Source organism: Drosophila bipectinata, chromosome 4 (genome assembly GCF_030179905.1).
Source record: "Drosophila bipectinata strain 14024-0381.07 chromosome 4, DbipHiC1v2, whole genome shotgun sequence".
Lineage (NCBI taxonomy): Eukaryota > Metazoa > Arthropoda > Insecta > Diptera > Drosophilidae > Drosophila > Drosophila bipectinata.
The window spans coordinates 1,609,874-1,624,301 of record NC_091740.1 but is presented as its reverse complement, the minus strand read 5'-3'; the positions used below and the strand labels follow the sequence as shown (position 1 = coordinate 1,624,301).

General features: G+C 40.6%; 1 protein-coding gene across 1 annotated transcript in view; it reads right to left on the bottom strand.

Annotated features, from left to right (window-relative positions):
- Positions 1-12,257: 12,257 nt before the first annotated feature.
- The window catches only part of LOC108120241 (RNA-binding protein MEX3B), a 37,817-nt gene continuing 35,646 nt past the window's right edge, over positions 12,258-14,428 (bottom strand). Inside the window, exon 4 of the mRNA XM_070282324.1 lies at positions 12,258-12,544. Coding sequence (XP_070138425.1) covers positions 12,308-12,544 — 237 coding nt within the window. The 3' untranslated portion in view covers positions 12,258-12,307. The remainder of the gene's footprint in view (positions 12,545-14,428) is intronic.

The following is a 14,428-nucleotide window of genomic DNA, read 5'->3' as shown; positions in this document are numbered from 1 at the left end:
CATGACTATTGTCCATATGAACTTGTCTTTGGAGAAACAAGTAACTTACCTAAGCACTTGAATAGCGTAAATAATATAGAACCAATATATAACATAGATGATTACGCTAAGGAAAGTAAATATAGATTACAAATAGCAAACAAAAGAGCAAGAAATATGCTTGACTCGATAAAAAAGCTAAAGAAATAAGTCTATCAATAGGAGATAAAGTTTTACTTAAAAATGAAGTAGGACATAAATTAGACTTCCAATAAACAGGGCCCTATAGATTTCCGCTGCCGGCTGAACTTGCAGGGCAGCGCGCGCCAAACTTATGTATTTAGCCTTAGAGAATTCTTTATCTTTTGAATTAAAGTCAGAAATAAAACAGTAATCAAAGAGCACAGACGTGCGAATATAATTGGCTCATTTCTGGGCGATCTGGGTGCTTGCATGGCGATCCTTTACAGTGGAGCACTTCCAAATTTTTTTAGGAGCTCTCTCATTTACTCTCATTTTGAGTCATTTGACAGCCCAAACTTAAAAGTAAAAATGTTTCCATTGAGAAACATTTTCTCTTGGGTTGGAACAAGTTTTCTCCATAGAAAATATAAATAGGGAAGCATAGTTCCCACAGTTCATTTTTTTAAGAACTGTTCAATAGTGGTCGATTTGGCCTCGCTAGCGGCATTTAATTAATAACTTATAAAATATTAGAGATATCTTCAATCGGTTTGTTATTTTCGGTTTGTTACTCAATTTTGCATTATGTGGACAAAAATGAAATGTATAGTTTTTTATTTTTATTTTTTGTATATTTAAAAAAAGACTTTTATTAAATATTTTGTATTCAAAAGAAAAGAGTAAGAAATATGATTAAACCTTATATTATACAAGAAGCAAATAACAAACATATACATTATATAAACAAATTTTTAAATAAAATTATTATTCTGAATCTTGACTTTCAGAGTCGCAAAAATAGTTTCAAGATTCTCTGCTAAAAACAACATTTTTCGATGACGAAATTGATGAGCCATTTGACATTGAAGATATTAGAGGATCAGAAGAAACAAAAAGCGTATTCATTATATCCTCCATTGTTTTTTTCTTGAATTTTTCTTATATTATTCTCGCGTATGTTTCGATAATCTATTTTTATGTTTCGATAAGTACCGGCAGTACTTCCAGTACTTATAATATCCCCGCTAAGCTCCTCATCAGAATTCAGCTTCGACACAATTCTTGATGTACTGCGGCTTCCGTCCTTATACAAGCTGGTACTTGCAGCTAACAACAATGCATCCGTCGAGACTTTCTCCGAAATACCTTTCTTTGGGCGTCCAACATTTGTAAATAATAATCTTTCTATCAACACCTGAGGCGTGTCTATCCATTCTTTATTACATTTTTCAAAAGCTTATTTCTATCGCATTTCTTCCACTTCTGGATAAGCCTACTACTAAAATTTCGCAGCTTTTGCCCAATTTCGGAAAGCTTCTTTTCGTTACAATCACATTTGTTAGAAACTTCTCCTAATGCAAAGCTTTTCATTACGAAGAACTTTTTAAAGGGGATCGCTTTGCCCTGCCATACTAAAAAAAGTGCGCGCTTCGACCCTGACATTATTCCTAAGGAGTGAAATAACTTGCAGATACTTAGGAATACGCACTTCATTTTTGATATTTCGGACAGATAATGATTCACACTTTAAAAAACAATTGCAACCAGAGTGAATCCAGGTGAATCTGTTAAGTTCTACTTCACGAAAGACTGGTGTGCGCTCTATTCCGCGCATTGTTAATACACTTAATATCCACTACAATTTATAAGTATTTATTTATTATAAGTATAAGTATACTGACACGTCACAAGCACAGATTTTCTATGTAGCACATACCTTAATAGTTGTTAAAAACCAAACTTGCACTAGAGTAAACGTAAATTGCACTATTTATTCAAATATGCAACCAATAAGCAAAAGGGCGCCAAAATTGTATATATCACCTGCTGAAACATACATATGTGTGTGCGTTTTGCACCCCACTGCTTTATAGGTTCGGAGATGTCTCCTTCACTGCGTTACACATTTTGGACCAAAACTATAATACCCTTTGCAAGGGTATACAAATAATAGGTGGCTGCTTAATATGAAAAACGAGAAATAAACGAAAGATGCTGGCCCTTCAACGTTGTTCGATCATTTTCTAGATCTTATGCCTAACTTTTCTATTGCGGAAAAGTGTGCCGAATTCGCACAAAATATAAGCTTTTGCTTTCTCTAAACTATCTTATACGGGATAAGAGATAAGTAACTAGAGTTAAATATTTTAACAAGAAAGGAAAGCTAACTTCGGGCGGAACCGAAGTTTATATACCCTTGCAGTTAAAACTGGATATATATTGCAAACATCGGATCTAGTTGGCCGATCCTTATGGGAATATGAATATATAATCCAATTTATTACAATACAAAATCTAAAAGAAGTCTCAAGCTTCTATCTTCAAAAATACCAAAGTTGGTATTTCAACCAAAAACCATTTCCGATCGTTCAGTTATATGGCAACTATAAGATATAGTCGGCCGATCGGTATGAAATTTGGTAGGTCGGATAAACTGACCAAGAATATAATCTGTACCAAGTTCCAGCTTTCTATTTTCAAAAACACGAAAGTTGGGTCATTTCCGATCGTTCAGTTATATGGCAGCTATAGGATATAGTCGGCCGATCCTTACGAAATTTGGCATGTCGTATTAGTCTGCCAAAAATAGCGCTCTTGTAAAATTTGCTCTCTCTGACTTCAAAAACACTAAAGTTATACCATTTCCGATCAATCAGTTATATGGCAGCTATGGGATATAGTCGGCCGATTCCGGTCGTTCGGACTTATATACTGCGTGCAAAGGAAAGAAGGGTGTGTGCAAAGTTTCAAGTCGATAGCTTTTAAACTGAGAGACTAGTTCGCGTAGAAACAGACAGACAGACGGACCGACGGACCGACGGACAGACGGACAGACGGACATGCTCATATCAACTCAGGAGGTGATCCTGATCAAGAATATATATACTTTATAGGGTCGGAGATGTCTCCTTCACTGCGTTGCACACTTTTGGACAAAATTATAATACCCTCTGCAAGGGTATAAAAATACCAAAAAAAATTCAAAAAAAAATACCAAAAAATACAAAAAAAATACCAAAAAATATATAAAAAAAAATTCCAAAAAAAATACCAAAAAAAAATGACAAAATAAATACCAAAAAAATTTACCACAAAAAATATAAAAAAAATACCATAAAACAAGAAAGGAAAGCTAACTTCGGGCGGAGCCGAAGTTTATATACCCTTGCAGTTAAAACCGGATATATATCGCAAACATCGGATATAGTTGGCCGATCCTTATGGCAATAGGAATATATAATCCAATTTTTTACAATACAAAATCTAAAAAAAATCCCAAACTTCTATCTTCAAAAATACGAAAGTTGATATTTCTACCAACAACCATTTCCGATCGTTCAGTTATATGGCAGCTATAGGATATAGTCGGCCGATCCTAATGAAATTTGGTAGGTCGGATCAACTGACCAAATATATAATCTGTACCAAGTTCCAGCTTTCTATCTTCAAAAACACGAGTTGGGTCAAAGTTGGGTCATTTCCGATCGTTCAGTTATATGGCAGCTATAGGATATAGTCGGCCGATCCGGGCCGTTCCGACTTATATACTGCGTGCAGTATAGGAAAGAAGGGTGTGTGCAAAGTTTCAAGACGATAGCTTTAAAACTAAGAGACTAGTTTGCGTAGAAACAGACAGACGGACAGTCGAAAACTTACCATCTTTATCACTTATCACGCACCATGACTTTACCGCGGGCATGTTCGACATGTCCCTACGTAAAATTTATCATGTGAGAAATTTCTTAGATCGGTTCTTAGACCTTGTCCATATCACCCCACGCTTGAGGTTTCAATTGAAACCATTCCTGGCATCGATCAGAAGTTTCCATGCGTGGCAAATAAGATTCGCTGTTTCCGTAAAGATGATTTTCACAAGCCTAATAGCCCTATCGATACATTTGATTGGTCTAATAGTCTGGCACGCACCGATTAACCATACTTTAAATACATTTTTTGACTCATGTGTGCCATGGAAATATCCGTCCGCTTCAACAAATCATCCTTGATTAACAAGGTGCCTGACGAACCTAAAAAATACAAAAAACTGGCTCTTACTAAAATATAAAAAAACCTGCAATAGTTTTTTCAAGACATCTACTGGCTCGGTCAAATTTTACCGTGCATAACGCTGAATGTTACAGGAATTATAATCGCTGCTGCCGGATACAATTTTCTCAGGATCCAAAGCAGTTTTATAATGTTGTAAACACTAAGCGTAAACACGTATCTTTCCGTATCTCTCTGTTTACGTTTGAAAATTCATCTGCGACCTCTGATCAGACCATTGCCGATCTATTCGCAGAACTTTTTCAAACAACTTATTCTCCGCCCAAATTGACAGATCTATACTTTTTTTCTATACATTCTATCAACAAATCTTATTTTCTATACTTTTTTTCCGAGAATAGCTTATTATCTGATCTTCTAAGGGTCGAACCCATTTATTCGCCAGGCCCGATGGTATGAGTTGATATGAGCATGTCCGTGTGTCTGTCTGTTTCTACGCGAACTAGTCTCTCAGTTTTAAAGCTATCGTCTTGAACCTTTGCACACACCCTTCTTTCCTTTGCACGCAGTATATAAGTCGGAACGGCCCGGATCCGCCGACTATATCCATCCTATAGCTGCCATATAACTGATTGATCGGAAGTGGTATAACTTTGACGTTTTTGAAGTTAGAGAGTTCAAATTCGACATGAGAGCATTTTTTGGCAAAGCATTACGACATGCCAAATTTCATAAGGATCGGTTGACTATATCCTATAGCTGCCATATAACTGAACGATCGGAAATAACCCAACTTTCGTGTTTTTGAAGATAGAAGTTTGGGACATTTTTAGGTTTTGTACTATAATAAATTGGGTTATATTATCATATTCTTATAAGGATCGGCCAACTATATCCGATGTTTGCGATATATATCCGGTTTTAACTGCAAGGGTATATAAACTTCGGCTCCGCCCGAAGTTAGCTTTCCTTTCTTGTTTGCATTGGTATTTGCTCTTCCGTATGCAGAGCTTGAGCAACCCTGTTATACATTTTCTCAAAGAAAGTCATCGTAATCGAACTACCGAACTGAGCGGACGTGCTTTGTCCGAGCTCCGGGAAAACTTCACTTCGCTTATATTTTCGCTAATATAAGCGAAAAGACACTGAAATACAATTTATTAAAAGCGACAGACAAGCTTTTTTTTTTTTTTTTTTTTTTTTTATAACAGTTGTAATGTGCTAAACCAAAACTAGTGCATTGTTGAAAAAAAAAAAATACGTACCACGCAATGAGCTCATTGAGCAACGACCAAAAGAACGAGCGTAGAAGTTCAGTGAACCAAAGAAACGGCTTCTACTCTTACTTTTCAACCCGCGATACCGAAGTGGAAAAATCGGCGCTTAAAAGCAACCCGGCTTTACTGACCGCTGAAACCCAAAGGGCACGGTCTTGCTCACCCGCTCTGCTCACTCCGACTCCCGCGTCATGGAGTTCGCAGTGTAAAACCCCCCCTCCAATATCGGAAACAAATTTCGCACCAACAACAAGCAGCGCTACAACTTCTGCAACAACAGCGAAAACCCCTGCAACTCAAAGTACCACGACGTCAACGACTACAGCGAATACAAAAACAACAACCTCGGAAAGTGCCAAAGCGGCAACGGCCACACAGACTGGAATGGATCGCTACATCCAAATTAAGCGCAAGCTTAGCCCGCAGAGTAATCCGGCAGGCAACAAAACAAAAATTAACCGTGTCCTGAATAACGATAATGAACCAGACAGATCCACTACTAACAGATTTGCCCTACTGGCGGAGGCTGAGGAAAACCAACCAGCCCAAGACACCGCAAAAAAACCCAAGCCCCCTCCAATCTATATTAGGGAAAAAAGCTCGAGTGCCCTGGTCAACAAAATTGCGTCGTTGATCGGGAACGGTGAAAACTTTCATGTTGTTCCGCTTATCAAAGGGAACATCCATGAAACAAAGGTGCAAACCAAGACTGAAGAGCACTTCCGAATAGTGTCAAAATATCTGGACACTGTACAGAAAAACTATTACACGTACCAGCTGAAAAGCAGTAAGGGCCTACAAGTGGTAGTAAAGGGAATAGAACCTGATGTTACCGCCGAGGAAATAAAAACCGCCCTTAAAGAAAAGGGCTTCGCCGCCAAGAATGTTATTAACATTCTAAATAAAGATAAAAAGCCACAACCCCTCTTCAAGGTCGAGCTCGAGCCTGAAAGCAGGTCGCTGAAGAAGAACGAAGTCCACCCAATCTACAACCTGCAATATCTTTTGCATCGGAAAATCACTGTTGAAGAGCCACATAAACGTAACGGTCCAGTGCAATGCACTAATTGTCAAGAGTATGGACACACAAGGTCTTACTGCACACTTCGGGCTGTCTGTGTAGTCTGCGGGGACGCCCACAAGTCCGCTTGCTGCACTACAAACAAGGACAGTACCGTGAAGAAATGTGGAAACTGCGGAGGCAGCCATACGGCAAACTATAGAGGATGTATTGTGTATAAGGAGTTAAAGAGTCGCATGCGTCAAGCGACCGCAACGCGCAACCAAAATCCACAGAATGCGTACGTTTCGTCAAAAACCACGCCAGACGTCTTCTTCGCCAAAGCTGCGAGATCCTCATTCGGTCCACTAAACACCACCAACGGCTTCTCCTATGCCGATGCTCTACGATCTGGAAGGGAAATTCCAATTCAGCCTAACTCTCAAAGCGCTCAACAGGCCCCAGAACAGCCACACAGCAAAACGGAAACTATGATGCTTACCCTCCAACAAAGTATGATGGAGCTTATGTCATTCATGAAAACGACCATGCAAACGCTTGTTCAAAACCAGAACATGGTGATACAGCTGCTCGTAGCACAACAGTCCAAATAATCTATGCAGGCGCTACGAATATCAATGTGGAACGCCAATGGTGTCTCACGGCATAAACTAGAATTGTCACAATTCTTGACCGAAAACCATATTGACGTTATGCTACTGGTGGAAACGCATCTTACAAGCAAATACAACTTTCATATAAGAGGCTACACAATCTACCGCACAGATCATCCAGATGGGAAAGCCCACGGCGGAACTGGAGTTCTAATCAGAGAACGAATTAAACACCATTTTCACAAAAGGTTTGCAACAAACTTCTTGCAGGCCACATCGATACAAATTCAGTCAAGCAACGGAATCCTTTCAATTGCTGCTGTTTACTGCCCTCCTCGCTTCTCAATCTCGGAAGGACAATTTATGGACTTTTACAATTCACTTGGGGATCGATTTATAGCCGCAGGAGACTACAACGCCAAACATACGCACTGGGGATCACGTCTAGTGACTCCCAAAGGAAGACAATTGTACAATGCAATTATAAATGTGAAAAATAAACTGGACTACGTTTCCCCTGGAAGTCCCACATACTAGCCAACAGACTCACGAAAGCTCCCAGACCTTATTGATTTTGCAGTGACAAAAAACATACCTCGCAATCTAATAAGTGCCAAAGCAGTCTCGGACTTATCATCAGACCACTCGCCTGTGCTTCTAACGCTTCTTCAAAGCCCAGAAATAACCGAACACCCCTTCAGTCTGACGACGACAAAAACAAACTGGCTAAAATACAAAAAGTACGTGAGTGCCCACATAGAACTCGCCCCGGATTTTAACATGGAATCGGACATCGACTACACTACGAGCGCCCTGGAAGAAGTACTCGTTGCGGCAGCTAAAATCTCTACTCCTCATAGGAAAGAAGTAGACCGAAACAAACACTTCAAATCTAATCAGCAAATCGAACAGCTCGTGCGAGAAAAGAGGCGCACGCGTCGTGATTGGCAAAACAGCAGATCGCCAGCTTCAAAACAACGCCTTAAGGAAGCAACCCGATCACTCGACCAGGCTCTTCACCAACAGGAAGAAAATGCACAGCTGAGGTACATCCAGAATCTCTCGCCAACAAGCACAAAGTACCCCCTGTGGAGGGCCCACCCAAATCTTAGTGCCCCAATTGAAACGACCACCCCGATAAGAAACTCTTCGGGATGCTGGGCTCGCAGCAACGAAGACCGAGCTGAAACATTCGCCACACATCTCCAAAGTGTCTTCCAGCCAAACCCAGCCTCAAATTCATTCCTCCTGCCAGTAATTCAGCCAGAGTCCTCCCCTCAGCCAGCCGCACCTCCATTCCGGCCGAACGAAATCGAAAAAGTCATAAGAGGGCTAAAACCAAAAAAGGCTCCCGGTGGTGACCTATTGACCCCAAAGATGCTGATCGAACTTCCAAAATGCGCTATAGAGGTCGTCTGCAAACTATTTAATGGAATCATTAATCTTGGCTATTTCCCAAAAAAGTGGAAGAAATCCATTATTATAATGATACCGAAGCCTGGAAAAGACCACACAATTCCGTCATCATACAGACCAATAAGCCTTCTATCTTGTTTGTCTAAACTGTTTGAAAAATGCTTGTTAACTCGCATAATACCACATCTGGAAGCTTGCAATATCATCCCGGCACACCAATTTGGCTTTCGAAGAAACCATGGAACCATCGAACAAGTGAACAGATTAACATCCGAAATACGCTCAGCCTTCGATCAACGAGAATACTGCAGCGCTATTTTCCTCGACGTATCTCAAGCTTTCGACCGAGTTTGGCTCATCGGACTCATGCACAAAATTAAAACGTATTTGCCAACATACACCCACAAGCTACTGGAATCATACCTCTTCAATAGGGTATTCTCAGTGAGATGCAACGCAGCTACTTCGGGCGACTACACCATCGAAGCTGGAGTTCCACAGGGAAGCGCACTCGGGCCGTGTCTATATGTTTTGTATACTGCGGATATTCCTACGAGCGCACAACTAACAACGTCAACGTTCGCCGATGATACCGCTATTCTTAGTCGCTCCAGATGCCCAACGCAGGCAACAACCCAACTGGCTAATCATCTCACAATAGTGGAAAGGTGGCTGTCCGACTGGCGCATTAAAATAAACGAACAAAAGTGTAAACATATAACGTTTACTCTTAATAGACAAACATGCCCTCCGCTTTTACTAAACGGTATGCAGATCCCTCAAGCTAACGACGTAACGTACCTTGGCGTTCACCTTGATAGACGACTTACCTGGCGTAAGCACATCGAATGCAAAAAGATGCATCTAAAACTGAAAGCCAGCAGCCTCCACTGGATCATAAACTCACGATCGCCACTGTGCCTGGACTACAAGTTACTACTGTACAATTCAGTCCTAAAGCCAATCTGGACGTATGGCTCCCAGCTGTGGGGGAACGCGAGCAGCAGCAACATAGACATCATACAGCGCGCACAATCAAAAATCCTGAGAACTATCACAGGGGCACCTTGGTATGTTCGCAACGAAAACATCCACCGGGATCTGGGCATCCTCGCAGTGAAAGACGAAATCCAGAAGCAAAAAGAGTCATACAAAGAAAAACTGTCTTCGCACCCAAATTTTCTCGCTCGGGGATTGACTCGGGTTTCTAGCGTATCCCGCCTTAGACGCAACGACCTCCCAACCCAGCAATCGATTTTTAGGGCCGTCTAACTCCGTATCAGTCAATATGACTGTTAGTTAAGTTAAAAATATAAGATTTGATACACCTCTTGTTAGTCTCGCAAAGAGAAGATTCAAGAAATAAAAGCAACGTTAAAATAAAAAAAAAAAAAAAAAAAAAAGAAAGTCATTATGCATTGATATTCAATATTCAAAATATATTTTAAATTTTACTTTTTTTTTTTTTCAAAAATATAAAAAACTTTCTGTTTCTTAGCGAACTAGTCTCTCAGTTTTAAAGCTATCGACTTGAAACTTTGCACCCTTCTTTTTTTTCCACGCAGTATATACTGAGTGAAAACAGATAACTGATTGATCTGAAATGGTATAACTTTGGTGTTTTTAGAGTTAGTTTGAATTTTGTATAAACGCTATTCTTGACAAAATAATGCGACGTACAAAAAAATATAAGGATCGGATGACTATGTCCTATAGCTGCCATATAACTGAACAATCGGAAATGACCAAACTTCTATCAGATTCTATCTATGGTCAGTTGATCCGACCTACCAAAGTTCATAACGATCGGACGACTATATATTAGGCTGATAAAAAGGCTTATAGGGGTAGGATGATAAAAAGTCGGCCCAACAAAGAAAAACATTTTTTAAGAATTCGTAAATATTTTATTTGATTAGTATTTTCTATCAGCTGATTACTGTGAAAGTTTCATGCGGTTTACTCAACACTGGTAATTTTTGGCGGAATTTTTAGCGCATTTACTTTTGCATTTTCGTCAACATGAATAAAATCGAATATAGTGCTGCCATAAGATTTCTGTTTTTAAAAGTAAAGTCCAACGACGATATTAAAAAGAAGTTCGACCAGTTTATAAAGATTCAGCTCCATCGTTTTCAACAATAAAAGGGCCCGAGGGCATAGGAAATTTCTCTGCCCGAGCTCTGCCACACACACACAGTGTAAATGTGTGAAACGTCATGCTCACAGCCTACTTTCTGCTATTCGGAACTAACACTAATGCGTTAAAATCATATCAATGTATTGGGGTGCCGACCACTCTTCTAAACATTTCTCGGGAACACGGTGGAAACATTTTACACGAATTTTTACACATGAGTAAACTTTCGTCAAGATGGGTGCAACGCAACCGCTTGCACATTGCGAAGGAGAGTTTGGGATTAACTCAAACCAAAACGAATTTTTCGTCGTTTTGTGACTGTTGACGAAACCTGGATTCATCACCATACACCAGAGAGTAATATACAGTCAAAGGATTTCAAATGGAGCAATGGGCATCTGGGATGCCCGAGGTGTAATTTAAGTGGATTATCTGGAATAAGGCAGAACAATTACAGGAAAATAGTATTCCAATCTCTTGGGAAGATTTGATTCGGAGCTGAAAAGAAAAAGGGTGCACATGGCGAAGAAAAAAGTTTTGTTTCACCAGGACAATGCTCCCGCTCACAAAAACGTTGTCGCCATGTCAAAATTGTGTGAATTAGGCTACAAAATTCTACCCCATCCTCCCTATTCTCCAGATTTAGCACCCTGCGAATATTATTTATTTCCGAACTTAAAAACACGGCTTGGGCTTCCAAACTTAAAACAGTCAAATGAACAGGTAATCTGTGAAACAAACGCCTATTTTGAGTACCTGGACAAATCCTATTTTATGGAAGGTATTGGGAAACTGGAGGATCGGTGGTCCAAGTGCATACGTCTAAAAGGAGATTATGTTGATAAACAAAAAAGCAAAATTTAAAAAAAACCTATTTTCTTTGTAAGGCCGACTTTTTATCAGCCCACCCTCGTACAGCTGCCATTTAACTGAACGATCGGAAATAGTATTTGGCATTTGGTAAAAATACCAACTTTGGTGTTCTTGAAGATAGAAGTTTGGGACTTTTTTTTATTTTGTTTTGTATTTAATTGGTTATATTATTATTGCGATTATTGGGATATACCATATATCCGCTTTTAATTGCAAGGGTATATAAATTATATATGTATGTTAGCTTTCCTTTCTTGTTTATATCAACAAATATTTGACGTCGAATGAACGACGTCGATGGAGTATTTGGACCTTATTGGTATGTCGTTACGCCGAAATAAGTTATACCCAAAACGCCACTTCTCGCCTGCCAGAGTCTGATCCTTTTAGGATACCTTCCGGTATGCCACCCCTTGACAAGGAGCCGCACCCTGACTTGGCTGCTATGAAAATAGCCATCAAGAACAAGTTGAAGGTGGATACCCGTTGAAGGAGGCCGACTGGCTCTACGCCAAAGAGCTTTCAATGGTGAGCTGGACGCAAAGAGTAGCGAGCTAAATAAATGCCTTCTCCCGGAGCTAAGGAGCAAAAACTTCGGTACTACGTGTTGGATACTGTCCAAGAACTACGATTAAAATAGGTAGGATTTCTGTAGTTAATACCGGAATGGAGTTGTGGTATACAACTCGGATGCTGTGACAAAAACATTAGTAGAGGTGACATATATATGTATATATTTTATTTTATTATGACAGGTGAATTTATTTAAAACTGTCTAACAGGGACAACCATTAAATATTGTGACAGAAAATTTGGTTTATGTGTAACTTAAAATTAGAAATGAAATAAGAGGAATTAAGAATAAGAATGTCCGAGAGTTATTCCGGGTGGGGTCCAGCGGGTCAGTTTTGCGCAGCCTCCCCATCTGTCCGCTGTTGTCCGGGAAAGTGGTCCCCAACTCGTTGGGGTGGTTGTGTAGCCTCTGGATGTGCTTGCTGCTGCTTCTCTGTATCTCCTCCATCACACATGGGTAGCCAAGGACCTCGTGGATTGTCTGGTGTCGTGGTAGACGTGGGCACCAGCGGGGATACGAAGGGTGTTTGGTCATTGATATTTTTCATTGCCGTAAATAAAAAAGCAAATTGTGTTCAATTGTAAACGTTATAAAAATGTTTATTTCTACATGCAGATGAAGCAGATATGGGAGCTTATGGTGCATGCAGAGACTCAAGAAAAAGTACAGAGAGGGCGGCCCGACTAGTCACTGCGTAGCTAAAGCTCTCAATAATGGAGAGGGCGGCCCGACCTAAACATTTGAAGAGCTAAAACTCTCCACAGAAAGCCCGTTGAATCGAGCGGCCGAGAGAGAGTCGGCTTGCTATTTTTACATACATTAGGCTTAAGTTAGGCTTAAATAAACATACTAAACATTACATTAACAGTATTTAAACATCAAAATTAAACGCTGCTGCTTGACTCGACATTTCCGCAGCCGTCTATCTGACTTGTCGTACCCAAATTCTTCAAAGTTCTCATATGGGCGTTGAATTTGTCGAATAACCCTCGAAGACCTGTTATTGAGTCACCTCCCAATAGAGTGAGACTAAGAATTTCGTTCACATGAGCCTGAAATATTAAGCGACGGCTATAATATTGTTTCTCTAACAAATTCAGCGCGATATCATAATTCTCATCGGAGACTTCCAAGGAGCGAACTGCTTCGAAAGCAGACTCCCGAAGGCAAGAGGCAAGATAATAAACATTACATTAAAAGTATTTAAACATCAAAATTATACTGCTGCTGACGCGACAGAGTGCTCTATTTTCAAATGTCTGGATAGTCAAAATATTAGTCTTGCTGGCCGTGCCCCAAAGTTGGATCCCATATGTCCAAATTGGCCGAATAATCGCCTTGTAGATTAGGATTTTTGAAGAGGTCCTCAGCTTCGACCTCCTGCCCATCAGCGAATAGTACGTCTTTAATCATACTAAACAATGCTTTCGCTTTTTGACTAGGTGAGGCTTCCAAGTAAGCCTCCCGTCTAATGTGAAGCCCAGGTATCTTGGGTTTTTTACCTGCAGCGGTGGTAGAGGTGTTCGGCGGACGCGTTGGCTCGGTCCGTCTCTGACCTGCATCAATTGCCGTCGGCTCTCTGAACTGCTGGGATCCTCTTAAGAGGACGTCGTATGCTTTTCGTGACGCGTCCCAGATTGTTTTTTGGGTCACCCGGTTCCAACTGTTCAACGAACCCGTCGAACGCTTCCTTCCTCAAGTCAGCCAAGAGTTCAGAGAGTCACTTGGAGACTCTTTTTAGGTTGGTCTTGTCCCTCGGGTTTCTGTACAGCACCCAGACAATAAACCGCCTGAGTCGCCGCTTTTCCAGCTGGAGAGCCGTGACGTCTGGATTCAAAAATGTATATCCCTGTCAGTGGTTCTCGGGCGGTTGGAAAGCCTTGGAGCTGCCGCAGCTTGAATTTGTGCGGTCAGTTCCTTGACGGCCGCCTTAATCTGGTCGGGGGATTCCATAGTTGTGCTAAGATTAACCGCCGAACACATCCAGGACTGGAATTTCCCGATGTCCGTCGTCATATAAATAAGCTTCTTCCGGGCCTGGAGACAAAGCGCTATGGTCAGAAATAAGGTCGGCGACTTTTCGTACCTGGATTCCGGCCGAGTCCAGTCCTCCTGTAAAGGCGAAGTCCTGGACATCTGAAATCTTCGATGGATCTGCTGGCCAGTAGGTCTCTTATTGTACTTTTTTATCCAGTACTTTTACTCTTATTGATAATTGCCGTATTATTGCCGATATACGGCCACAAATGTTGGAAAAAGTCATCGAAAATTGGACGTCCAAATTGGTGTACAAATGTCAAATAAAACAAGAAAGGAAAGCTAACTTCGGGCGGAGCCGAAGTTTATATACCCTTGAAGTTAAAA